This window comes from Microcaecilia unicolor, chromosome 1 (genome assembly GCF_901765095.1).
Source record: "Microcaecilia unicolor chromosome 1, aMicUni1.1, whole genome shotgun sequence".
Taxonomy (NCBI): domain Eukaryota; kingdom Metazoa; phylum Chordata; class Amphibia; order Gymnophiona; family Siphonopidae; genus Microcaecilia; species Microcaecilia unicolor.
The window spans coordinates 592,602,201-592,629,607 of NC_044031.1; the positions used below are offsets into that span (position 1 = coordinate 592,602,201).

General features: G+C 40.3%; 1 protein-coding gene across 3 annotated transcripts in view; it reads left to right on the top strand.

Moving 5' to 3' along the window:
* PHF20L1 (PHD finger protein 20 like 1) overlaps positions 1–27,407 on the top strand; it is a 312,587-nt gene that overhangs the window by 106,891 nt on the left and 178,289 nt on the right. For all 3 annotated transcript variants that reach the window (XM_030219345.1, XM_030219361.1, XM_030219352.1), the window contains exons 5-6: positions 8,458–8,546; positions 23,961–24,168. In XM_030219345.1, coding sequence (XP_030075205.1) covers positions 8,458–8,546; positions 23,961–24,168 — 297 coding nt within the window. The remainder of the gene's footprint in view (positions 1–8,457; positions 8,547–23,960; positions 24,169–27,407) is intronic.

Sequence of the window (27,407 nt, forward strand, 5' to 3'; positions counted from 1 at the left end):
GTACTCTATTTCAGTTCTAATCGGCTCATCCTCACCAGGTAGGGTCATCATCTTACGGTTTTCCATTGCACGAGTACCCATCCAGAGGATAGTCATTTTGTCTGGGTTAACCTTTAATTTATTTTTGGTTATTCAGTCATAAACTCTAAGGAGTACATCATTTACCAGCTGGACAACCTTAGGGAAATCCATACATACTAGAAATAACAGGAAAATATCATCTGCGAAAGAAAAATATTTAATCTTCATTTGCTGTAATATTTGGCTCATCTTACTTATTTTAAGATTAAGTAGTATGGACAAAAGAGGCGAGCTCTGTGGTATTCCTTCTTGCATGTGCCAAAACTTGGAATGCTCATTTTGCTAGAGCATCTGAGAGTCCTATTTCTCAACCCCCCCCCCCCCCCCCCCCCCCCCCCCCCCACAAAACTGGTGCAAGACTTTTGTCAATCTCAGTCTGTGTATGAGAATATCATGGGTGATTAAATCAAATGCCACTGACAGATGCATTTGCATTACAAGAAACCTGAGTTCCTCCAACCAGGCAAAGTCTCACCTCAGTTAATATCGCAGTACTAAAGGAAACTCTAAAAAACAGTTGTGATGGATCAAGTGTTTGGCATTGCTCTAAATAGTTCTGAAGTTGTATAGTGATTACTGCCTTCACTATTTTAGATAATGTCAGCAAATTAGCCACTAGTTGATAATTACAATTAAAAACATCCAGATTATCCCCTTTTAATAGTAGAACCTAGATGATTCCCGGAAATGTTCCTTGTTGTAAGGATACATTTACTACAGCTCTAAGCCTCTCTCTTTCAATTATTTTGATATATTTTTCATGAACTTCGCTGGGCAAGGGTCCAGGAAACATTTGCCTTTCACAAATTAGCAGTGAAAAAACAAAAAGGCAAATGTTCCATCAAATCCAATGTGCAAGATAACAGCAAAAGGCAGACATAGTAAGAAGATAAACAGCCTTTTATTTAAAATCTAAGGCTCCTAGAGATTTACATATCTGTGCCCGACATGGCCATGTTTCGCCTTGAAATGGCTTTGCCAGGGGCTAAGTCACTAGCTGTTGGAAAATTACAAACTTCACCACATATGGCCCAACAGATGATAAGGTTAAAAGCAAAACTCCTTCCTCTGAGTGCGTCTTGTGTAATTGAGAAAAGACATGGTGAAGTTTGTAGTTTTCTACCAGCTAGTGACTTAGCCCCTGGCAAAGCCATTTCAAGGCGAAACATGGCCATGTTGGGCACAGATGTGTAAATCTCTGGGAGCCTTTTGATTTTAAATAAAGACTGCTTATGTTCTTATTATGTATCCCTTTTTTGCTTTTATCTTCCATACTAATTAGCTACAGCTTGTTCAGTGACATACAGAAAAGGAATCCAATAACAGTTACCTGGGCTTCCCTCTAATTTATGTTCTCTTTCTTCCATAAATATTTCCTTCCAATAAATATAATAAAATCAATAAAAGTATAAGAAAAATCATCATTAAAATGAATTATTTGATAATAATAAGGATGCAAACTTTACCGCATAGGGTTCTACTCTACATTCACATATTCAAAGCATATACTGTAATACCCTCTCAACATATTAAAAAAATCACATAAATATCATTATTACTGCCCATAATAGCTTAAAATGAGATTTAAAAAAACAACAACCCCAAAACTAACCATATAGAGCCTTTATAGGGTTACCATATGGCTCCAGAAACAGGAAGACAGATTGAGCCAGTCTGGGTTTTACTTCCATTGCTTTCAATGGAAGCAAAACCCGGACTGGATCAATGTAATGTGCAATCCTTTTTCTGGAGCCATATGGTAACCCTAAGCCTTTATTTAAATAAAATTCTCAATAATATTTATATTATATGGCTCATAGGCTGAAAATAATGCTAAGCATATGGTCAATGACTATCATTTTAACTTAACACACAAGTATATAGTCCAGCAAATAAACACAGTCCCAAAAATAGGCGAAGGAAGGACTCCAAAATAAAAAGTCTTAATGCAATTCAAAATAAAGCATCAAATCTAGGGATATATTATAAATGTATAAATAATAAAGGTTCTTTGTATAAAATAATTGTATCACAAAAAAGTGGGGGCAAGAAGCACTAAATCTATTTGCATATTTATTTATTTATTACATTTGTATCCTGTGCTTTCCCACACATGGCAGGCTTAATGCGGCTTACATAGTAACAATGTATATAATTACAAAGTTGTAAGAAGAATATACAATTAGTGGTAAACGCAAAAACTATAATGGGGTTAGCGGAAAGTAAGTTAAACATAGGAGGAATTGGGTTCAGAAGGAAAAGAGCGTTGGGAGGTAGGCGCAGAAAGATGGCAAGGAATGGGTATGGGGTAGCAATAAGGATAATGGGGAATATGGTCAAAATATAACTGTTGGCAATAAGAATCATATGGGCAGGATTTGGTTAGGTTGGATCGTTGGGATAAGCAGTCTTGAAGAGATGGGTCTTCAGTGCTTTTCTGAAGGGCAGAAGATCGTTGATGGTACAGCTAGATCTTGGTAGAGCATTCCAAAGCTGGCTACCTAAAAAGGGATGCGTAGAAGGATTTGTACTTAGTACCTTTGCAGTTGGGGAGGTGTAAATTAAGGTAAGTACGAGAAGACATTGAACTATTCCTGGTTGCATATCTACATGAATTATCAAAGAAGTGATGTCATTTCAGTTGACTTACAAACCAAAAAACCAATTTCTGGTATGAAATGGACATGGCATAAATGCTAAAACGGTTAAATAAACCTGTGTGCTCATTACTATCCATACATGCGGTATCGCTTACTCTTTAATTGTGCAATCCCTATCGGTTCCTGCTACAAAGGTAGAGGAGTGTGGTAGCCGTGTTAGTCCACTCTTAAGGTTATCAATAGAAATGAAACAAAATAAAACATGGAAAAGAAAATAAGATACCTTTTTTATTGGACATAACTTAATACATTTCTTGATTAGCTTTCGAAGGTTGCCCTTCTTCCTCAGATCGGAAATAAGCAAATGTGCTAGCTGACAGTGTATATAAGTGAAAACATTCAAGCATTACTATGACAGTCTGACAGGGTGGGAGGATGGGGGTGGGTCGGAGGTATGCATGGGGACATCAAAGCATATCATTGATATTCTAACAGGATGGGTGTGGATAGGTGAGGGGAGGGTGATCAACAGAGACATACAGCTTTATGGTTTATAATGGGCTAGGAACCCCAGATTCTTGTTAAGTCCTTTCTGTTGGGTGTTAAAATATTCAATCATTCTGACTTCAAAGGTCTTATGTTCTTGTATGGTTTTAAAGTTACCTTGCCAAATATTTGATTAAATGGCTGCCTCATTAGTAGACAGCCTAATAAAATTGTAGCAGTGTATATTGGTAGAAAACAAAGGGGCCATATCCAGTTGGAAATGCTGCCATGCTGCATAATGGCAAAGTTATAAATCAAACCAACAACAACAAAAAATATATATATATTTATTATGCATTGGGAAGTACAATGCTGCATTATCTGAAAAATTCTTTAAAAAAAAATGCTAAACAGTAAATCACAGCTCTTAAAAATGCAACAAATAAACAACATATAAAAACAGGGAGGCAAACAAGTAATAGGAGGGAGACTTAATGCATTTAAAAGAGAGATGAGATCCAGTGTCAAAAGTAAAAGAATGCAGCGAACAGCATCCTAAAATAAAAAGGAGTCATAAAATCACCTGTGTGCTGTACAACTACTCTTGGAATTGGACCAGAGCTCTTTCTATGCAGTAAGTTTTCCTTTTACTGTGCTTTAAAAAGTCAGAAACCACCAAGGGCCCTATTTAATAAGGTGCATTAGTGTTTTTAGCGCACCTACAATTAGCGCGCATGCTAACCGTATAGGCATCTATAGGGATATTGTAGGTGTACTGTAACGCACGTACATGGTTAACATGTGTTAAAAATGCTAATGCGCCTATAACATGGCTTAGTAAACAGGGCCCCAAGTCTCCAGCCTGAATTCAAAAAGCACAGTTAAATGCGGCCTGATGTGACATCACTGCTGACATGTTTATATCACCTATTTAGGTAAATTAGATTAAATATGCAAAAAGACTCAAAATTGTAAATAATATAAATAATAATTTTTAAAAAAGCACAAAAGGGCCTTTAGGTGGAATAATCAAGAGTCTTTTATTAATAAGACCCGACACGGGCCGTGTTTCAGTGCTTGTGCATCTGCGTCAGGGGTCAAACGGAGATAAACTCTCATAAAAGTTTGGATGCCATCAAAAAGAAATGAAAACTGTGGCTCAAAATGACCTGTCTTCAGTAGTCAATGTGTAGTGAAACCACCATGAGAGGGCCCACAGAGAGGCATGTCCTGTCTCTTTGGCATGCCTCTTCAGCGTGATGCCTCAAGAGTCGGTGTTCTTTGACTTTCTGGGATGATATCACTATCTGCAACCCAGCAAAGTTTGCTTGCTCCTTCCACACCACTTACTGCAGCAGCTATGTCACGCGGTCTTATTAGCGATAGCGTTCAGGTGGGTAATGGCATTCTTTCGTCTTTCTGGGATGGTCACTAATCAGCAACTGGTCAATATTACAAAATTTCATCCTGTCACAATGACATTATGATGAAGTATTCTGCTATAAATTAAATCTCTTGTTTTCTTAAAAGTGAGCATTTCAGTTTTCTTTGCAACATTTGTTTCTTTTTTATGTTTCAATCATTTTTATTCAACTGTAGCACCAAAACATATACAGCATAGTTCAAACATCACCTACAGATTGAAGTTTCCATCTACTTCCCTTCTCATCTCTACCCATCCCTTCCCCTTCCACCCCCCCCCCCCTTGTTACCACTCCACTCCCCCCTCCCTCCCCTTGTTTCTTTTTTAAATTCAAATCTCCTAGAACTAGCCTAATAGTTTCCACAGTTTTTTCCAGTGCAAGAAGAATTATGGGTAATAAGATTTTAGGAAGGAAAATATTTGATCTGTTTATAAATCTGTATTTGTTTGTATTTCTGAAGTCATAAGGTATGCTTCGTTAACTTTGTGCTAAAATAATTCACAGAGAAAAGAAATGGTACATAATGAATTGCATCAAGGCTCTTGCTGCTGGGTTGTCCCCTGAAAACAGTATCTGCATAATAAGGCATTCTGCCATAAGCTATTTTCTGAAACTATGTGTTCCAGATATAATTTTTTACTCTAAAATATTATACTTCCCCTCAAATCAACCTGGAATGAGTGTTTACACAACACATTTTCTCCAGTTATAGGAGAATTATAGGTAAAGGATGATGAACTATACAGATTTTTCATTATGAAAAGTTCATTTTATTATTTTGTTTTTTTTCTGACCTGATAGTTTTCTCCTGCTTCTTTATATTTCTAGCTCAGTAGGAACCAAGGGTAGGATCTCACACTATGGACCTTCATTTGGCAGTTCCCTGTGGGTTTTTCCCAATATTTTATAGCTACTCTGACATTGCTATGCTAGTTGTTTCAATGGTAGTTCTTTGGATGGGGGGCAGTGCACCAGGGCTGCTTCTGGACCCCTGCTGTCTTGCACTTTGAATTCAGCTGTCACCTTTGAACCCTAAGCAGTGACTGTGACTTCCTACTCTCCCTGGGCTTTGTGAATGTTGTATTCACAGTATCTGCAGCTGACTTGGGAAACCGAAGACCAAACGTGGAGATTTTTCTTTAAACATCGTATTGCAAAATAGCACAAAATGTTTGTCCTGGAAGGTTGGAAATACCTTTGCAGTGAAAAAGTTCAGGTGAATAAATAGGGGGAAAAAAAAATCAAGTTACATGATATTAGGTTGTGCTGTTTATTGGTGTCGTAGATTTTCAGCAGAGATTGTAGAGCTGCTGTTGGGTATATAAAGTGGATCGCAGTTACGCAGCAGTGCTCTTGTTTTGTATGTATAGTTGCAGTGTATCTGGCAATTTGAAGCTGATTCCTGGCTTTTTCACACATTGTAGCTCTATATTGCAGCAGTAAATCAGATAAGTAGTGTAGGATGTAGGGCTGCATTTTGACAAAAATGTTTAATTGCATGATTAAAATGTTTTAATTGTGATCAATTGTACAATTAAATGTATTGTATTTATTCACTAATTAATTTATTTCCCACTACAGCTTCTTGTGAATTTGAGCAAGTCACTTAACCCTCCATTGCCCCAGCCGCTTTGATTGTAACCACAGAAAGGCAGTATATCAAATTCCAACCTCTTTCCCTTCCATAAAAGACTGATAATCTCCCTCTCTCCTATCCCCAGATCCAACATTTCTCCCTGTTCCTTCCTTCCCTTTCTTCTTTTCCTAGGTCCATTATCTCTCATTCCTGTTATCTTTCTCTTATCTTCTTTTCTGTTGTCCAGCACCTCTCCTTCCCTCCCCTCCATCCCATGAACAGCACCAAGTTCTTTTGGCTGCTAGAGCTCACTGCCTTTGCCGTAGCTTCCACTGATGGCTGCTCCAGTTCTGCTTTTGGGTCTGCAGCTCACTCAGTATCTGCCCCCTTGATCTCCCCCCTTGTCTACATTAAAGGTGGCCATCTGTCAGTCCCTAGCAGGGAGGGTGTTGCACGTATGCTGCCTGTGGCCTGCTCCAAAGCTTTCCTTCTTGCCTGTCCTGCCGCCTCTGACATCACTTTCTGTTTCTGCATGGGCAGGACGGGTCAGAGGGAAAGCTTTGGACTAGACTGCAGGCAATGTATGTGCAATGCTGCTGCTGGAGACCAACAGAAGACCACCTTTAAAGTAAACCGGGGGAAGGACAGGGGTTGGGAGTGGAAGAGGGCAGAAGAGATGCTTAGAGGAGACAGGAGATGCAACAGGATCAGGTTTTTAAAATTGTGATTAATAATTAATACATTAATTGCAGAGTTAACTGCGATGAACTTACAGCCCTACTTTTTCTGTATTCTGCAGATCCTCCTCTTTTCTATGAAAATTTGTTGTCACTGTCAAACAGAGGCACTTCCGTTGGGCACAGATTTCCTCCCGGAATCTGTAGGGGTTTTTTTTTTTTCAGCAGTCTCCACTGTATGTGTGTTCTTCAGGATTAGCTTATCCTGTGTAAGTAAATAGAAAGTGGAGTACCAAAACAGGGTTCCTTTTACTAAGGTGCGCCAAAGAATGACCTGCGGTGTTGTAGGCGCGTGTATTGGATGCGCACAGGTCAATTTTTCAGCGCACCTGCCAAAGAGGCCCTTTTTTGGCCCGAAAATAGACATGCAGCAAAATAAAAATTGGAGCGCGTCCAATTTGGGCCTGAGACCTTACTGCCACCCATTGACTTAGCGGTAAGGCCTCATGCGTTAACCAGGCAGTAATCATCAGTACGTGTACACTGCCAATTACCGCCTGGTTAACGTGGTAGAGAATAAAATATTTTCTGCCGCACGTATCGGACATGCGTATAAAATGGAATTGCTGCCGCCTGGGGCACACAGTAGCCGGGCGGTAGTTCCAAATTGATACGTGTTAGATGCGTGTAGGCACTTGTGCGCCTTAGTAAAAGGACCCCACAGATTCCTATTATAAGTATGTACATTTTTGTTATGAAGCTCCATTGATAAGGGGATGCTTTGCCTTCATATATTAGGAAGATTAGTGATTATATGGTATTTAGGAAAACATTGAAAACATTTTTATTTCAAAATTTTGCTTTAGATACATTTTAATTGATATACTAATATGAATTTACTAGGGATGGCCTAGAGTTTAATATATAATTCACAGCGAACTGGATAGGTAATTGCAGACTAAAATGATAGCGGGGATGGGACGACTTCCCTATGAAGAAAGACTAAGGAGGCTAGGGCTTTTCAGCTTGGAGAAGAGACGGCTGAGGGGAGATATGATAGAGGTATATAAAATATTGAGTGGAGTGGAACAGGTGGATGTGAAGCGTCTGTTCACTCTTTCCAAAAATACTAGGACTATGGTGCATGCGATGAAACTACAGTGTAGTAAATTTAAAACAAATCGGAGAACATGTTTCTTCACCCAACGCATAATTAAACTCTGGAATTCATTGCCGGAGAACGTGGTGAAGGCGGTTAGCTTAGCAGAGTTTAAAAAGGGGTTAGACGGTTTCCTAATGGACAAGTCCATAGACCACTACTAAATGGACTTGGGAAAAATCCACAATTCCAGGAATAACATGTATAGAATGTACGTTGGGAAGCTTGCCAGGTGCCCTTGGCCTAGATTGGCCGCTGTCATGGACAGGATGCTGGGCTTGATGGACCTTGGTCTTTTCCCAATGTGGCATTACTTATGTACTTATTTTAATGTAATGTTAGGTTTGCATCAGCTACAACTCTTTCATATAACTTATTGTTCCTTGGAGAAATTGTGTATTTTAAGTGTATGCTTTAATTAGATGTATTTACTCATACATATGTTTTCTTCTAGGGAATTACACAGTACAGTTCTACGATGGAGTAATTCGATGTCTAAAAAAAATGCATATTAAATCCATGCCTGAGGACGCAAAAGGGCAGGTAAAGATGTAGTATTCTTAGTAGGTTTTTAAAAAATAGTGATCATCTTTGTAGGGAACCACAAAACTGTTTTGTGCTTAGGTGTATTAACTGTTCATCTTGTAAGACCTTCAGTCTATATAAGCCAGTAATTTTGAAAATTAATATCAATATTTGCTTCTTGAGAAATGTGTAATTCCGCTTACTCCAATGTTTAACAACAGTATGAAATTGAAATGAGGCAGCTCTTTTACTTCAGGAACACCATTTGGCCAAAGACTTGATTTAAAAATCATTGAGGTGGTTTCTTCCAGAGCTCCTTACTTCACAAGCAAACACACACAATTTATGCACAGCCACTGCAGGTCTAGAAACATTTATAGCAGACCTTTCCTATCTAGGTTGACTTAAGCCCCCATGCAGGTACCCCCTCCTTTCCTGCTGTAGTAGCTCTTGCAGAAGTTAACCTTATTTACTTATTTAGATTGTGCTCACACCTTTTTCAGTAGTAGCTCAAGGTGAGTTACATTCAGGTACACTGGATATTTCTCTATCCCAGGAGACAGACAACAGACTTCCTCAGTCTGCTGGATATCTCCCACATAGTTGATAGCACTTGGCTTATCCAGATCAAATAGGCTCCTGATTATGTCTACTGCACTCTGCCCCTGACATCTCCTGCTTTGGGGAGTGTAAGCCCTTAATTGGATTCGGCTGCACACACTAGTTACTACTTTCTTTCTCTGCTTTCAGTTTTTGCCTTCTGACTGACTAGAACTGCTACTCCCACAAGATTTTGTGTTAGTTTCACTTTTATTATTTATGGATGACTTGTCAGTCTTCCCACAGCACCCTCATTAGCTGTGTCTGAACATCTTCTCCATATCCTGATCATGTCTGTGTTTAGTGCCTACTATTCCATTCCATTCAGTTCTGTGATTTCTATTCTGCTTTTAATTTACGATTCAAAGCAGATCACAGCGCAGAGAGATATCCCAACCAGATAGAATCACATTAAAATCAATAATCTAATCTTAATAAAAAAATATCCATCTAAGTCATTGTTATAAAACATTATTAAGAAACGAACAAATAAGCTTTTAAAACCTTTTGAAAAGAACTGAAAGGAGTAGTTATGCAAACTGTTGTAGGTAGACTATTCCATATTTTTGTGCCTCGTAAGGGATAAGATTGTTCCCAAACAGACTTAATCACATTAAAAGTAGTTTCCTGTTTAGATATATTTTTTTCTGAGGACAAGCAGGCATAATATTCTTACATGTGGGTGGTGTCATCCACGGAGCCCAGTGTGGAGACTGCCAAGTGTAATATCACTTTAAATCTTTGAGTTAGTGCCCCCACTGCACATGCTCGGGTGCCATCCCACCCAGTGCTCAAGCTGGGACCTACAGTCTTTTGTTTTCCATGGAGCAAAGAGGTTGGATTTCTAATCTCTCCTCAGCTTGTCAAACTTCAGTTTTTTGGTGCCTTCCCTTTTTCATGACTTTTTTTTCTCATGTCCTTTCATTTACTCTGTATATAATTTACTTAACTTTTTTCTCAGATTTTTTAGTTTTCGGCCTTTAGGCCCTCTAAGGCCTTTCTCTGGCCGGGGAGCATCGACTCTTTTCGGTCTCCAGTTTACTTGACCTGCCCAGACCATTGAGCCTTTTGACGTCACGTCAGCCATTTTCCCCTCCATATCCAAGAAGGTGTTGAGTGGCATTAAAAAGTGTATTCTGTGCAATAGGACTATCTCAGGCACTAACCCCCCATAACTGGTATTTTCAGTGTTTAGGACCGGAGCACCGGCACATTCAGTGTAGCCTCTGTTTGCAGAACCTGAAGAGTCCAACAAAACAAACGTTTTGGATCTGCATCTGCATTGTCATTGAGCATGGCGGGAGATTTGGCACGAGACGCGGAATCTGCATTTGTCTCGGCATCAACATTGGGTGCTCTGATCATGTATTGAGATGGCTTGGCTCAATGCATGTCCTCCTCATCCATTCCTCGTTCATCGAGGGATCAGCAGTGTAAAAAAAAAAACCTAAGAAACATTGCTATCGCTCTCCGACCAGACAAGATGCTGAGAGCTCCTCTGTATCGACGTTATCAAAGCGCTGATTCTGTAGTGACCACTCTTCACCTCTTCACTAATTACAACACAAAGGGAACCTTCCATATCTTCAAGGTCTCCCATGCGTAGACGGGCGATACCGCAGGCTGCGTCCATGCCGGTTTCCCCACTGGTACTGACGCTTTCTTTCCAAGAGTAAATCCGGACTATACAGAAGAGCTTTCAGAGCTACTACATAAGCAGTCTGAAAAAGCTTACAAGTGCTTGCACCAGCGTCAGCCCAAGGATGCATTGAGGTCCCCCACATTGGCTTGGCGTTGAGCAGCGACTGTTGGGGGCAGCACAAACCCGACATTTACTTCTACATTGGCAGAGGAACTGTCTCCTGGTTTGGAGATGCATATTCCTTTACACTCGTCCATGTAGAGCCGATGCACTACTCGTAAGACATTGATCCAAAACATTTCTGCACTATTGTTGGGTGGTATATCCCGATTTGAGCATGTTTCTCCTGTACTTCAAACTTTACATGGGTTACCTATTCAATTTAGATTATTGAACAAGATTGCTTGTTTGATTGATCAGGCTTTGTATTCAGACTCTGTTCCATTAGCTATTTCTGTGTATCAGCCATCGAGGGGTTTGTTCTCTGAACATGCTATGTTGTTAGACACAAAAGATTTGCATTCTGTGAATCTTGCCTGTACTAGGAAGACAGCTTTTTCCATAGCTGGTCCACAGGTTTGGAATACTTTACCTGGCACTCTAAGGTTATATAATAGTATAATGCAGTTTTGTAAATTGTTGAAGACACACCCCTTTGTAAAGGTGTGGAGATGATTTATTTAAAGTCTTAAATTAAGATGATTTTGTTGTATATGATTTTATGTATGTTTTATTGTGAGCCATTTAGTTCTAGGCGGCATAGAAATTTTTAAATAAATAAACTCTTCCACGTAACTCCCAAGAAAACTACTTTGAAGAATCGGAGTCTGACCAGGACTCCTCAGCTGAGGAGTCCTATAGCATCCTCTTGGAACCTTCTCCGCCACCTGAAAGATATGTCTTGTCCAGAAAATACAACTTTCCCCTGGTTTTGTCCAAGAGATGGTACAAGCCATACCTTTTAAGCTTGAGATTGAAGAAGGTCACTCAGAACTTTTTGAGGTACTAGATTATGACTCATCCACGAGAGGGAATTACTGTTCCACTTCATGAAGTTATGAAGTATGCCCTCTTCAAGAACTTGGAGTCTCCACTGATAGTCCAGTTGACTCCAAAGAAAATAGATACTGTGTACAGAATACAGAAATTCACTGGGTTTGACAAAACATAATTACCACATCATTCTTTAGTTATGGAATCTGCTTTAACTGAACTTATAGTACTAGATCTCATGCTTCTGCTCCTCCAGGCAGAGAAGCTAGAACATTAGACTCTTTTGGAAGGCAAACTCTTCAACCTCTATGTTAACAAATTTTATATTGAATTACCAACTTTATTCTGCCATTTATATAGTCTCTAATACAGAGTACTCCCTCTTTTGCAGACCTTCTTCCTCTTGAATGGACTTACCAGTTTCTTACAATACATAAAACACTTCTAGATTGCCGCAAATATCTATCAAGACAGGCCTTCAATGCTTTTGATGTCTCTTTTCTCATATCTGCTTTGGCAAAGGCTATACATTGACATTCTTGGCTCAGAGTATGCAATCTGAGAACGCTTGGCAGATGTTTATTTATTTATTTATTTAAAAGATTTCTAGTCCGCACCATCTACTATTCTGGACCAAAGTTCCTTGTCGTGGAGACAGTTTGTTTGGAGACAAAGTCTAGGAGGTAGCAGACCTAATTAAAAAAAACATACGGATACCATTAAAACTCTGCAGACCAAAGCCTTCAAACTACATCTTCTAGAAGATTTACAGGAGGATTCAGGTGTTATTGATTGGCGGAGGTTGCTGGTCTGATCATGCTACACCATTTCTTATCAAACTACACTGGCTACCTATTAAAGCAAGAATAAATTCAAGCTACTAACAGTGATCTTTAAAAGTCTCTGGCCTCACGCTATCCTACTTTCAGCATCTCGTCCAACTACATCAACCAAAAAGGGGGAAATGGAAATGGGACTTGATATACTGCTTTTCTGAGGTTTTTGCAACTACATTCAAAGCGGTTTACATATATTCAGGTACTTATTTTGTACCAGGGGCAATGGAGGGTTAAGTGACTTGCCCAGAGTCACAAGGAGCTGCAGTGGGAATCGAACTCAGTTCACCAGGATCAAAGTCCACTGCACTAACCACTAGGCTACTCCTCCACTAAGATCCTTAAAGGAAATCAAACTGGTTATAACAACTTCACAAGAGTCCTGAAGAAAGAAAACTCTCAACATGAAAATTACAGTTAAAAGAGCGGAACTGTGGATCTTTGTGGCGAGATATAAGATTAATAACAGACTATCTGAATTTCAGAGGCTCAGTTAAAACTTGGTTATTCCAGACACACTTTGGGTCAACCTCAGGAAAACTAGCCTCACAACTACACAAGATGAAACACAAAATCACCTGCTAAACCTAGCAGAACACTCATGCGGAACCTAAACTTGTCCCAATAAAAATGGCAAAAGGAATTACATTATAGAATGAGTTCCAAAGACTATCAAGTTTCATATTAAATATGATCGTACATTAACAATTTGCTCAACCATGTCTAGCTAGTTAATAAGATGTAATATAATATTTACTGTATACTGAACAGTTCTACTGTAAGTTATTACTAATTAATTTTAACTAATCTTTTGATAACATATGGTTAAATGTGAACTGCTTAGAACTTGTCAGTAAATACCAAATTAAATTAAATTACTGTTAAATACTAAACAGAGTTATACTTCTACTACACCTCCTCCTGGCTAAGACCCAATGCTCCTGCCTTAGACAACAGTGAGGACAGAGGTACCAGACCCAGTCTTAGCCCAGCACAAACCAGCTTTTGACGCTTCACTAATGAGCATAGCTGCCATTCAGGTTTCCATCCCAGCCAACCTATCAATGGGAGGCAGGCTGATCTTTTTTCAAAACAGATGGCCCCTTATAACCTCCATCCATTGGGTACTATTCATCATTCTACATTGTGGGGAAAAAAAACTTGCACCCATCCACCAAAAGTGTCTTGTTTCAACTCCCCTCCAAAGCAGCGTTTTTCAACAGGGGTGCCGCAGCCCACTCCTGCACGGGAGACTCAGTCGGAATCCCCACTAGGTCTGCGGGGATCTCGTGGGCATGGAAGTAGTTCCTGCAGGGTTCCTATGGGAGTTGCAAGCCTGTTAGAGACCAGCTACCTAACCAGGGTCCTCCACGACACCCAAGTACTGTCTTCTCTTCCTCCTCCTTTCAATATATTTTTTTAAACTTTAAATATTTTTATTTAGCAGCATAAACAACCAACACATATTCAGTCAATGACTGTATAACCGTAAGCACAACCCGCTTTCAATAATTTAGCATAGCTACACTTGCTCTCTGCCTGGTCTGATACAGCAAGGCTCACACTGATGCATGCACGGACCAGCAGCATCAGAGGTCACCTGATTACTGACGCATGTGTGGCATCTTTGTGCAGCAGGGCCACGCATTTGTCAGTGTGAGCCTAGCTGCATCAGCCCGAGAAGAGGGTAAGTGTGGCTGCACTGATTTAAAGGAGGACTTGGAGGACTTGCTGCTCAGTGGCTGTTAACCCTGGTGGATTAGTGAAGGTAGGACTTGCTTCTCAGTGCCAGTGAAGAGGACTCTGAGGACTTGCTACACAGTTCAACTGGTTTGCTACCAAAGCAGTAAAACAATTGTTCTGAGATGAGGTGTGTAGCTGCACTCCTCCACCTCTAATCCATGCATAGGTGCTATTTTTTTTAATATATCAATGTTTTTTTTTATTGAAATGTCTTCCAATCCAATCCAAAAGCAAACAACAACAAAGCACCTGAAACCCCGACACCCCTCCCCCCCCACCGCCTAATCAACAACACAGAGAAATAAATGAGCTTGCCAGATTTCATTGTTACATCATTTGTATAATAGACCAGGAGTTGGCACCAATGCTGATCATATACAGTATGCTGTCTTTTTTTTATTTTTTCAAATTTGCGCTGGTTCTACAAATAATTTTTACATATAAAATGTGTATGCATAGATTTGGACCCTAGATACCTGTTACAGTTTTTGTGTTGGATATTCAGAGCTTTCCTGTGGTTTATTCTGGTACAGATATGTTCTCCTTAAGTTATACTGTGACTTAAGTTTCTTCCACTTTTACCTTTTGAATTTTCTAACCTTTTTATATATGATCTGCCTTGCATGAAGATTTCTATATTTTTGCAGTAATGAAAAATGCAGTCATTACATATGTGGTTCAAACTAAAGCAACATTATTGAGAACCCCTGTACTATATTGAAATAATAGTATTATTGACCTTCCTAGAACACTCTGCAAGCCTATTCCTCATTATGCAAAATGCTGTCTGCGAGCAGTATTTCAGTAAATTCTGTTCTGGTGCTGACATTATTATATTCAAAGGCTTGAAATGTTCTTGATGCTCTAGCTTCTGTTCCTCACAACAGAATGGTATTTCTGAGTTGCCTGGATGTTAGATGAGAGCCTGGACCTTTGTTCTGCTCCGCAGTTTTGATCATTCTGAGTTGTGATGACTTGAGGCTACCAGTTCAATTTTTGTTTTCATATTTCTATTTTTAATTTGCAACCTGTATTTGGTGAGGGTCTGAATTTAGTCCTACTGATTTTTTTTTTTTTTTTTTTTTTAAGAGGTGGGCAGGTTGGAGGATTTGATTTTAAATTGTTTTTGAATGCATGTTATTTGTGGCCAGGGGGGTCCAGAGCACGAGGTGGGGGGCATAGTTTAGCCCACCTCCCCCAGCCACCGACCTCCCCCTCCTGCCGCTGACCCTCCCCCATTGCTGCCGCCGCCAGTTACCTTTGCTGGCGGGGGTCCCCAACCCCCGCCTGCCGAAGTCTTCTTCAGTGCTGGTCGACTCTGGCACCTTTGCTGATGATGTATGTAGACCCGTGCAGGACGTGCATGCAGGATGTCAGGAGTCAGAAACAGATCATCAGCGAAGGCGCTGGAGTCTGCTGGTGCTGAAGACTTTGGCTGGCAGGGGTTGGGGACCCCCGCCAGCAATGGTACCTGGCATCGGTGGCGGGGGGGAGGGGGGGGAGGTCAAAAGTAGAGGGGGCCAGGGCTTAATCTGTGGGGGGCTAGTCCCCTGTTTGTGGCTATAAAGATAACCCAATATTTTAAATTTTAATTATTGAACTTTATTAAATGATAAAATATATAAACTTAAAAAACTGATGTGCCTTGACAATTTTTGCACCTTGTAAGTGTGCCACGAGATGAAAAAGGTTGAAGATTCTACAAGAAGAACTCTCTGCCCTTCTCTGACAGAATGCAATAGAACCAGTTCCTCTACCAGAGAGAGAGCGAGGGTTTTAGTCCAGATACTTTCTCATACTGAAAAAGACAGTGGAGTTCAAATTCTCAATAGAGAACTGCATGGCAACAGGGTTTGTGGAACCTGCGGCTACAGCAGGGATCTCCTCCAGGTTTGTGGGGATCCCACGAGGATGGACATGGGTCCTGTGTGGTTCCCACGGTAGTGTACCGCCACGCCAGCCTACCTACCTTCCTAATCCTTGGCACTGCTTGGGAAACACTGATTTAGAGGATTTCTAACTGTCCCAACTTATTGTGTTAAATTTAAAGAGCAAGTCTCTAAATATTGGTCCTCTCCTGATGTACCCCAGGGATCGCCACTTGCTCGATTCTTAGCAAATTGGATTATTGCAACATTGTTTATTTAGGGTTACCAAAATATTTGTTGAAAAAAATCCAAACTGTTCAGACTTTTGCTGTTCGCTTAATCTTCTCACTTAAGAAATCAGACAGAATTATGGATTATTTTATCGAGCTTCACTGGCTTAGTGTTGAGGCGAGGATCATTTTCAAATTAGGATGTCTCTTTTGGAAGATAACACAGGGTATAGTACCATTATATATGATTTCTCTGGTGCATTATTCTTTAATAGGATGATGCTATAATACTCACAATCAATTCTCATTTGCCTTTCCAAGTACCCAGGGTATCACCTCCAAGAAACTTTTCTCAGGTCTATTTGCATATTAGGCTGCTAAATTCTGGAAATGTTTACCTTCAAATTTGAGATTTCTACCCAGTTATAGCCTGTTTAAAAAGAATCTTAAGTTATTGTTTAACAGATACGTGATAATCATACATATTTGGATTTTTTAAGAATGAGTTGACCTTATAATGATCTTCGTTTAAATTGTACTACTCAATATAATTCCCAACTATCCCTCTGGTAGAGGTTACAATAATAAAATACAAACCAGAGTAGTCACTTAAAGAGGACTACGAGAAGACTGACTTTGAAGAATTATAAACCAAATATCCAAAATATGGATCTAAATGAAGGAGAGATTCTCAGAGTGTTAACTCACCCAAATGGAGCAGCACCCAAAGGTAATATCTGCTTCTAAGGGTGGACAAGTTTCTCGATCATTACACTTCTCCAAAGTTTTATATGTAGTGCGAGCAAACAAAACCAGTGCTCCCAAATTCGTCGTGATGAAAAAATCACCTAAATAAATTTTTAACAATGTTAACTTCAAAGTCTATCCGCTCATCTATCTATATAATTCACAACCCCAACGTTCTAAATGAAGCCACCACCGGAAGTTGAAGCGTTGAGTTCAGCTTTCCCCACCGGAAGTTGAGGCGTCAAGATAGCCGCTTTCCCCATTAGTGTGTGCCCCGCCCTCGCGTCACTATGTGATGATGATGACGGCGGAGCACTGACACTGCACGAAACGGAGCCCCAGCAGCAATGAAGACATAACCGCTCACTTACACTGCAGCACCGACAACACGAATAGCGCTGACAGAAGAAATCCATTTGGATGGCCATGCTCCTGCTCTCCGTATGTGAGTCAACCACCCCCCCCCCCCCCCACCCAAAACAAGCTAGCGACCTTTTCATTGCTCTGAGAAACGGGCTTTCTTTACTAGTATTCTTAATAAACCTTGTGCATACCAATGTTCTCAATACTCGTGGGGATATAACCATTCTAACATTAATCACATCCTATCACAAGTACTGGAAGTATATCTTAAAGATAGACTCTCCACAATTCCTAAAAATAAAACCTTCTGCTGTTCTTAAGCTGTTGTTTTATGTATGTATATAAAATGATATAATACAATAGTTGTTACTTTGTACTTATATATATCAATTGTACACCTCTCTATATCCATTCATACACACACATAAATTATCCATATAATGTCATAGTAATATCATATGACATCTTAATATGATATATTATCTTGTCTCCATACAGACAACTTCCCTCAGAGATTTATCACATAGATATGCGCTGATTCAATAATATAATATACATTCCTAAACTGTGAAATAACTCTCTAAATGTTCTTCATAAACCTTGATAAACACTACTCAAAGTAATGAAGACACACTTATCTCAGTGCCGCTGGGTGTGTGCACCACACCCAGCAGGCTTCAATTTCTCTCAGCATGTCAACTTTTCAGTAATAATCCATAATCAGCAGCTGTTCAGAACTCTCTTCTATAGCTGGTTTAATAACGAGTTCAACATTGCAGAGTTTCGAATGTTCATCAGGAACTCTAAATGTTCTGAAAGCCAAAATGCAAAAAAGCGGCACGATTCTGATAGTAAACGGCTCACTAAAGCCGAAGTTTTTTTTAATGCTTCCCAGGCCAGAAATGAGGTCATGACTTGCTGGCTACGTCGAAACTTCAAAAGGAACACCGGAAAAAAAACGGGCCCTTCAGTGTTAACCATCTAATGTAAACAATCTAATCTTTCTTAAGCTGTTGTAAGTGAAATACAAGCAAGTATAATATGATGCTGTAAGATGTAACCTAAACCATGTAAATGCAAATATAATTTCAGAAAAAGCCCACCAACACTCCCTCAAATAATAGTTCAAATGAAATATGGAAATGATACTAAAAATGTCATAAAACATGTGGATGAATTAAATAGCAGTATTCCACTTTACATTCAGTCCATTCGGAACCATGGTATCAAGCTTAAAAATCCCAAACTGTTCTTTTTTGTTTAATACTCTATCCATGTCTCCACCTCTAACTGAACACATCACTTGATCAATAATTAGCCATTTAAGTTGAACAAATTGATGGTTTTTCTCTGTACAATGCATGACTAAAGGAGCAGTCAATATTTGTTTATTAAGCTGCTTTTGTGATCTGTTAAGTGAGTTTTAATCTGTCTTTTGGTACATCCCATGTACTAGTTCTCACAAGGGCATATAATTGCGTATATAACATACGTGGACTTGCACGTAGTGTTGGTCCTCTGTCAGTAGATTTTTCTCGTTTATCATAGGATGACGCCATTGAGTGCCCTCAATCGTTTGAGCACAAAACTGACAATGTCCACACTCTTTATGCCCTGTTAACAAAACTTCCTGATGGATAGGAGTTTGATACATAGAATGAACCAATTTGTCTCGTAGATTTTGTCCACTACGATACACTATACAAGGACGCTGTTGGAAAACAGAGTGAAATGAAAGCACATCCCAATGTTGGTTGATGGTATGTGCTATTTGGGGAGCAAGGTCAGTATAGGTCAAGACACAAATTTATCCAATGCTGCTTCAGGCTTATCCAATAATAATAAAGGGCGTTGGGCAAACCACGTTCGTTTATAAGCACGGCATATGCTTCTATCAGGATACCCTCTCTCTTTTAAGCATTCAGATAAATGTGTAGCCTGATATCGGAATGTTTCATCAGAAGAGCAGATGGTGCCATAAGTGTAAAAACTGTCCCACGGGTAAGGAATCCTTCATACGCCAAGGATGATGGCTATTATACTGAAGAAGAGAATTGCGATTTGTAGTTTTTCGAAATACAGTTACTGCTATCTTCGCCTCAGTATTATATACCAAAGTATCCAAAAAAAGACATGCTTTCATAGCTACACTGCATGGCAAATTTAAGATGTGTATCAAGAGAATTCAACGATGCTATAAACTGGGTCACAACCGCCTCTAGGCGAGTCTTCTCTCTAGTTATTCCCAGTGATTTCTAGGTTACTGGTGCCACACTCCCAGTTCCCAGAAAACACTCACAGACCCAACACACAAACTGCCAGGGCTCTTTCAGTCTAGACAGCAGAGTCAACAAACTAAACAGGTTCATGTCACACTGGAACAATGAACAAAAATGTGCAATCAATAAACAACAACATGTAACTGAAATATGGTCTTCACGGTAATCTTCAGGTTAGCTGTGAATTCAAAAGACTCATGAATAGTAGCAACCTTAGAAGCAAAACATTTAGCTAGAATCCGAGGTGCAGCACTTAATGGTGGAGGTTTTAAAATTTGCTTCACTACTTTAAAAGGCTTCCCTAAATTAGGGTTATCAATAACCACTAAAGTTGAGTAATAAATTCTTTTAGCAAAATTCACTTGATGTTTGTAAGATTTTGTTAAACGTTTCCATTTATTTTAGTTCTGGATATTTTCACTTGCGCCAAGCATGTTCTATTCTATGACACTTCCTCTTCAAATGTACCAGTTCTACTGAAAACCAGGGAGAGTTGTTTGTTCTTGAGCAACAGATCATCCCTAAAGAAGCTGTTATAGTATTTAAAGTAAAATAACAATAATGATCAGACCATGGTACTGCTTCCCAAGTACAAAACATGAGTAAATTTGAAACATTGGAAAATAACATGCCCAGCTTATTATTATTATTATTATTTATCGCTACTAGACGCAGGCAGCGCTAAACACCTGACATAGAGAGACAGTCCCTGCTCAATAGAGCTTACAATCTAACCCTTTACATGAGTAGGTAACCTTTCTGTGCGAAATAGGTTTATTTGGTACATTATTTTTAGGACTATCAGTCTTCTGCTCCAGTAGGAAACGGGAAGCCTTCTGAAAAGACAAACCACCTGTTCTGTAGAAAGAAAATCTAGTGTAGGCTTTTCCTACTGACACTAGAGGGTAGTTCATTTGCATAACTCAAGAATCAATTGCCATCTACTGCTTCAGGCACTGTGGCCCACCCAGCCTCCAGTAGATAAAGGGCAAGCCTATATAAAGGGAGCCTATTCTATGAAGGAATTCCTTTATAGAATATGAGCATAAGAGTATGGACACATGCAGGTTTTTAGATGCAAGCACCTACACCAGCCACAGAGCACCTAGATTGGGCAGATAGGTGCATAATTTATAGGATTCTGTACAATAATGCAAGTTTTTTTTCCTCCTCCTGGTTTCCCCTGTTATTGCATATATGTCACAATGAATGGTTTCTGATCATTATACAAAATGTAATAGTAGACAAAGGGGACCTGAGCATTACATAACCACAATTTTTAAATTATTTCATTTATTTAAGGAACAAAGTTACCCAACACCCATATCAGCTATGTAAAAGAGCGACTACCCCTAGATTTATCAGGTTGCACCAACTTTGGCAGCAATAATTACAACCAAACACTTCTATAGTTTTATATCAGTCTTTCACATTGCTGTTGAGGAATCTTAGCTCACTCTTCAAATGCAGAACTGCTTTGGTTCAGGTATATTTGTAGGTTTTGTGCATGAATTGCTAGTTTCAGATCCTACTACAGCATCTCTATTTGGGGTTCAAGTCAAGACTTTTGACTTGGCCAATCCTAAACATTTAATTTTGTTTCTCCTGTCCATTCAGATGTGCTTTTGTGTCTTGGATCATTGTCTTGCTCCATAACCCAGTAACGCTCCAGCTCACGGACAGATGACCAGACATTCTTAAGAATTTTCTGATAACGTTCAGAATTAATGGATCCTTCAATAATGGCAAGTTTTCCAGGTTCTGAGGCAGCAAAGCATCCCCACACCATCACCCTACCACCACAATTGACTGTTGGTATGATGATCTTACTGTGGAATGCTGTATTTGTTTTGCACCAGATATCATGGGACCTATGCTGTCCAAAGAGTTCCACTTTTAGAGGCAGCTGAAAATTACCGTCTGGTTTTAGCCGAAACAGAAAACTAAAGATTGGTTGTGTGAATGTGAACCAATGAGGCCCACTGGGGATTATCAGAATTTACAGTGGACAGCCCTCTGCTAAACCCCCAGGAGATTACCCTCCACTCCCAGGAACTGCAACCACAGGCTGACAGCTGGGAGAGCCATTTTAAGTTCTCAATAAATGTGGCATATTTAGGTTCTCAAGTCAATAGCAGACATGGTTAAATATCCTCTGAGACCGGAACTTTGTGAGAACTTAAAAAAAAATCATGATTACCAGCTTTTTATGCTTACCTAAACTGTGCACAAGAGAAAGTAGCATTGAAATGTTTCTCGTTTTGTATTTAGCTATAAAACTGACTTAGGATAAAGAAGTCCAGACATTATACCAGCCTGATGCACAATCCAGAATAATAATAATAATTAAAAAAAAAAAAAAAAGCACATTGATGTTACTGAATGCGAGGACTATATACTCTGAAAAATTACAATCAAGAGCAATACATTTCTCAAATTATTTTCTAATATGTAAACTTCAATTTGTTGTAATATCATTTCCCTAACACTATAAGCTGACCATTATTTATGCTTGAAAACAATCACTACAGGTTCCTTTCTCATAGAATCTAACTTCTGACAATGTCAGCTCTATTCTCAAAATGGCTGCCATGACCTATTGTGGCAGTCTCGCGAGATTGCCACTAGCGGTCATGGCAGCCATTTTGAGAGCAGAGTCAGCAAGGGCACCTGGGGATCACACTTGCCCTGTTTACACCCCTAGACTGCCAGGGATTGTAAGATAGGCTCGAGGGGAGCACCTACAGATGGGTAGGAGGAAAGGCAACTGCTGTTTGGAGAGGGGGAGGGAGGGAGGACCAACAAGACAAAGCACAAATGTTCGGCTTTTACTGAAAACACATGGTCAGTTTCAGCTGAAACTGAAACCATGACTGTAGACTTTCAGCCGAAACTGAAATCAGGCAGAAAAAGGATTTTGGGGCCAGTTTTGGCACCATAATTGAACCCAAAATTCAGTCGGCCTCTAGCCACTTTTGACTTACCTGTCCATAGAACATTATCCCCAAAGGCTTGGGGGTCATCCAGCTGTGTGTTTGCAAATTTCATTGTGACTCTTGAATAGCAGCAGTTTCTGCCTTGCTACTTTCCCTTGAATCCCACTTTTGCCCAGTCTTTATTATTGTGGAGTCATGAACACTGACCTCAGCTGAGGTTAGAGGGGCCTGCAGTTCTTTGGCTGTTCTTCTAGGAGTGTTTTTGACAGGCTGGCCACTCCTGGTAAGATTCACCTCTGTCCCAAGTCTTCTCCATTTGGAGATAATGGCTGTCACTATGGTTCGCTGGAGTCCCAGAGCATTAGAAATGGCTTGTAACCCTTCTCCACACCAGTATATTTTAGCTGTCTTTTTTTTCTCATCTCTTCTGGAATTTCCTTTGATCATGGCTTAGCAGTCATGTAGATACTTGTAATAACTATTAAGGCTCAATATGTAGTGAGGTTTAGAGTCAACAGGGCTAGCTACAATTAAGCCAAGCCTGGCTGTGTTCAATCAGCTGAGTCTAATTATCAATTAAATTTGGTCAGTTGGTTAAGTAAGGAGGCAGTTTCTTTTTCACATGGGTTATATGGGTTTTGGATAACTTTGTTCCTTAAATACATGAAGTAATTTAAAAACTGTGTTAGTTTATTCAGGTTCTCTTTGTCTAATATTACATTTTGTTGTAAGTTCAGAAACCATTGGGTGTGACGTATATACAATAATAGAATTAGGAATGGGAAAATCTTTTTCACATCAGTGTAAGTTACATTAAGTGTGTACCCCACCCATTTGAGTGCTTGCTTCCAAAGTACACGCTGTTGAAGATATGTGCATATTTACAAAATAGTATGTAGTCAGATTATGTGCACATTTTCACATATGTACCTAAATGGCTAAAATACCACCATTTTATATATTTGTATATGCTGCCTAAATCTACATGGCTTTCTTATACAATTAACTTTGTAATGGTTGCTGAGTAGCAGTGGTGATTATTACGTAGAATATTTTGACTGATATGACACTAATCTGTGTAAACTAATGTAGCTAATTTTACTAAATTGTGTGTTGCTCACAACTGAATTGTATTTTATACATAGTTTGTTTTCTTTAGCTATATGAACATTATATGTGAATATGTTTTTTGAAGGACTGGATAGCACTGGTGAAAGCAGCAGCTGCAGCAGCAGCCAAGAATAAAACTGGGAATAAACCTCGAACCAGTGCAAACAGCAATAAAGGCAGAGAGGAGCGAAAATGGTTCAAAATATCTTCAAAAAAAGAAGATTCTTCAGTATATAAAGCCAGTGATGAAACTAAAGAAGAGAGAGAAGAACCTACAACTAGTGGGAGACTGGGTATTTAATCATTTCTTTTGCTATAAATGTTGTACACAGCAATTATCAAAGAAAATGTTATATGTTCTTCTCTAAGAACAAGTAGGACATCATATTCTCGCAGATGGGTGGCGCTATATCCGTCAGAGCCTAGCGTGGACAGTTCCCAGCAACTTTCCATAAGCTTTTAAAAGACTGCACCGCATATGTTCTACCCACCACCACTCCACAGGACCAGATATTTTTCTCTCATCCTCTGAGCAGTGCAGGCATCTTTTTCACGTCTCTCTCTCAGCCTGCATCTGAGTCCTTTTTTTGTGGCCTGTTTCTTTATAAGAACTGTGCAGGACCAGCTTTATTACCCTTTTATTTCGTTTAGTGTTTTTCGGCAATTTTAAATTTTCTTTCTATTCCTTGGCTTATCGGCACTCGTAGGCCTGAGCACTGTGGTCAGGTAGACTTAAATTTTCACTTTCATTTTTTCATCATTGAGCTGTTTGATTTTGCTTCATTTGGCTTCCTCAACATGTCCTATAAAATGCTCAGTGGTCTTGAAGTACTTCCAGTGTGGAGGACCATGTCATTAACTGATACTCATAATTGTTGCCTGTCATGGCTGGGGCCCAACCATGTTGTTTCTCTTTGTAAACTGTCAGCAGATGTCCAAGAGAACCATCTAGAGTTGTGAGTGGCACAGAGGTATTTTAGCTCTGAGAAGTCTGGGCCATCGACTTCAGCATTGGAAGCATCTGTCTTCAAGGCCCCTGGAGCTGCATTGGGGATGCCTTGACAGCGCACATAAGCAGCGTCTACCAGGTCCTAGCATCCTCTGATCCCTTACCAAGGACTGGTAAAGATTCAACAACATCCTCTTCTGCACCAAGGGACTTTGATGATGTGTGTTTGGAAAGGGCAAGAAGCACAGGCATGTGATCCCGTTGAAGGACAGCACCAAGGGAACTGAGACATTAGCATCATCAGTACCCAAGAAGTGACTGTGCATTGAGGGTGTCTGTCCCTCCAAGGATTTGGTGCTAATGAATCAGGCTCCATTAGTCCAAGACCAGTCTTCCAATTTGGCTCTGATATCTTCCATGTACCTGACCCTGACCACTTCATCTGAGCCCCTATTTAGGGGAAAGGGAATGGGACTTGAAAACCACAGAAAGGCGGTATATAACTACATTCAAAGTGGTTTACATATTATATACAGGTACTTATTTGTACCTGGGACAATGGAAGGTTAAGTGACTTGCCCAGAGTCACAAGGAGCTGCAGTGGGAATCAAACCCAGTTTCCTAGGATCAGAGTCCGCTGCACTAACCACTAGGCTATGATACCTGTCTCAGAGGAGTGGTTCTGAGCCATGCTTCAGGAGCTGGGGCAAATTTTAGGCTGTCCCGATGCTGTGGCATCAAGGGCTTCGGTGTTGAACTCAAGTTCTGAAGGCAATTTTCTCACATTTGGCTGTACATCTATACTGATGCCTGAAGGGGCATCGGGGTTAGTACTGGCTGAGATGGTATCGGTGTCCAGGCCCTTGGGAAGGGGAGGATGAGGGAAGCTTCCTTGAGGTCCAGGACCCATACTGTTCCTCGGTCCTCTCACATAGAGCCCACCCATTCGTCCATTCACTTGAAGCAATTGAGTGCTAAGACAGAGGACTCTTATCCTGAGTGATTTGGACCACTCCTGGGTTTCTGAGGAGGAGCTAGATGTTCTCTTGGAGGTGGAATCTCAGAGTCTACCATCAGATCCCTCCCCACCCCATGAAAGGAGAAAGTGTTCCCTGAGAAACTCTCCTTTACTAGTTTTGTTAGGGAGATGGCGAAGGTCGTCCCATTTAAGTTAAAAGTTGAGAAAGAGTCCTGTGTAAAAATGTTAGACATCCTTGACTTTGATGCTGCTCCTAAGGAAGCTGCGACAGTACTTGTTCATGACATCCTTCAGGCTGTTCAGATGCGACGGTGGAAAACCCCTTTCTCTGTACAATCTGTTCATGAGGAAGGTTTATCAGAATGCTGTGCTAGCTTCCCGCATGCATTCATGCCAGCTCTTCAAGTGTATGTATTTGAAATCCTTGGTGAACAGTGTGGTGGACTTAACAGACACTCTGCCACCTGAGAAAGCTGCAGAACTCTGTCCGTGAGTAGCCAAGCAGTGGGAGTGCTAAAAGCACATGGCTTGGGCAACCCACGATGCTTTCATGTGGCGACCAGGGCCGCTGCCATGGATATAGGTATGTGCAGGCACACGTGGCTTTGTGCTTCTGACCTAGAACCAGCTGTTCAAGAGCAGCTAGCAGACATCCTCTGCCAGGATAATCTCTTCAATGACAAGCTGGAGATGATCACTGACCTCATCAAGAAGCTTTATGACACCATAAAGTGGCTATCCCAACCCACTCCTGCTTCAACAACTTCTTCCAGGAGGTATTCAGGCACAAGTTGGAGGAGACCCTACTACTCTCAGAGGCATAGAGGCTCTCCTCCTACTCACCCTTCCCAGTCGGCCCAGAGCTTTCACTCTCACCAGAGGCAGCAGAAAGCTCAGAAATATCAGTGAGCTCCCCAGTCAAAGCAAGGGACTGGCTCCACGAGAGCATAGCCTCAATAAAAGTATCTATTCTGGACAACCTACTGGTAGAAGGGAGGCTGAAATTTTTCCAAGAAAGGTGTCTCCTTGTAACCTTGGACTAGTAAGTCTCAAAATAGTCCAGATGGGTTACACCCTTCATTGGCGAACACTCCCTTCAAATTGACATTCAAGAGCATCAAACATAAGCTATTTGCACCAGGTCCTGCTTCTTCAGGAGTGTTCTTTGCTTTTGCAGGCCAATGTGGTTGAACCTGTTCCACCAGGGGGAAAAGGGAAGAGATTTTACTCAAGTACTTCCTGGTCCCCAAAATGACAGGAGGATGCTGTCCCATCCTAGCCTTTAAGGGCCCTGAACAAATATTTGCCAAAATAAAAGTTCAGGTTGTTTTCCCAAGAAAACTTGCTTCCTATGATTCAGAAACAGGATTGACTATGATCTTTGGACTTAAAGGTTGGTATCTTCAGTTTTGAGTAGGAAAATGGCACTTCCAGTACTGCATTCTGCCTTTCAGTCTTGCATCGGCTACCAGGGTGTTTTTCAGAGTTTCTTGCAGTAGTCACAGCGTTGCTACTCAGGCTGGGAGTGCACGCGCCCCATGTCTGTACAATTGATAAAGAGCACTTCAAAGGAAGGAGTGTAGGAATCCATGTCCAGAACTATT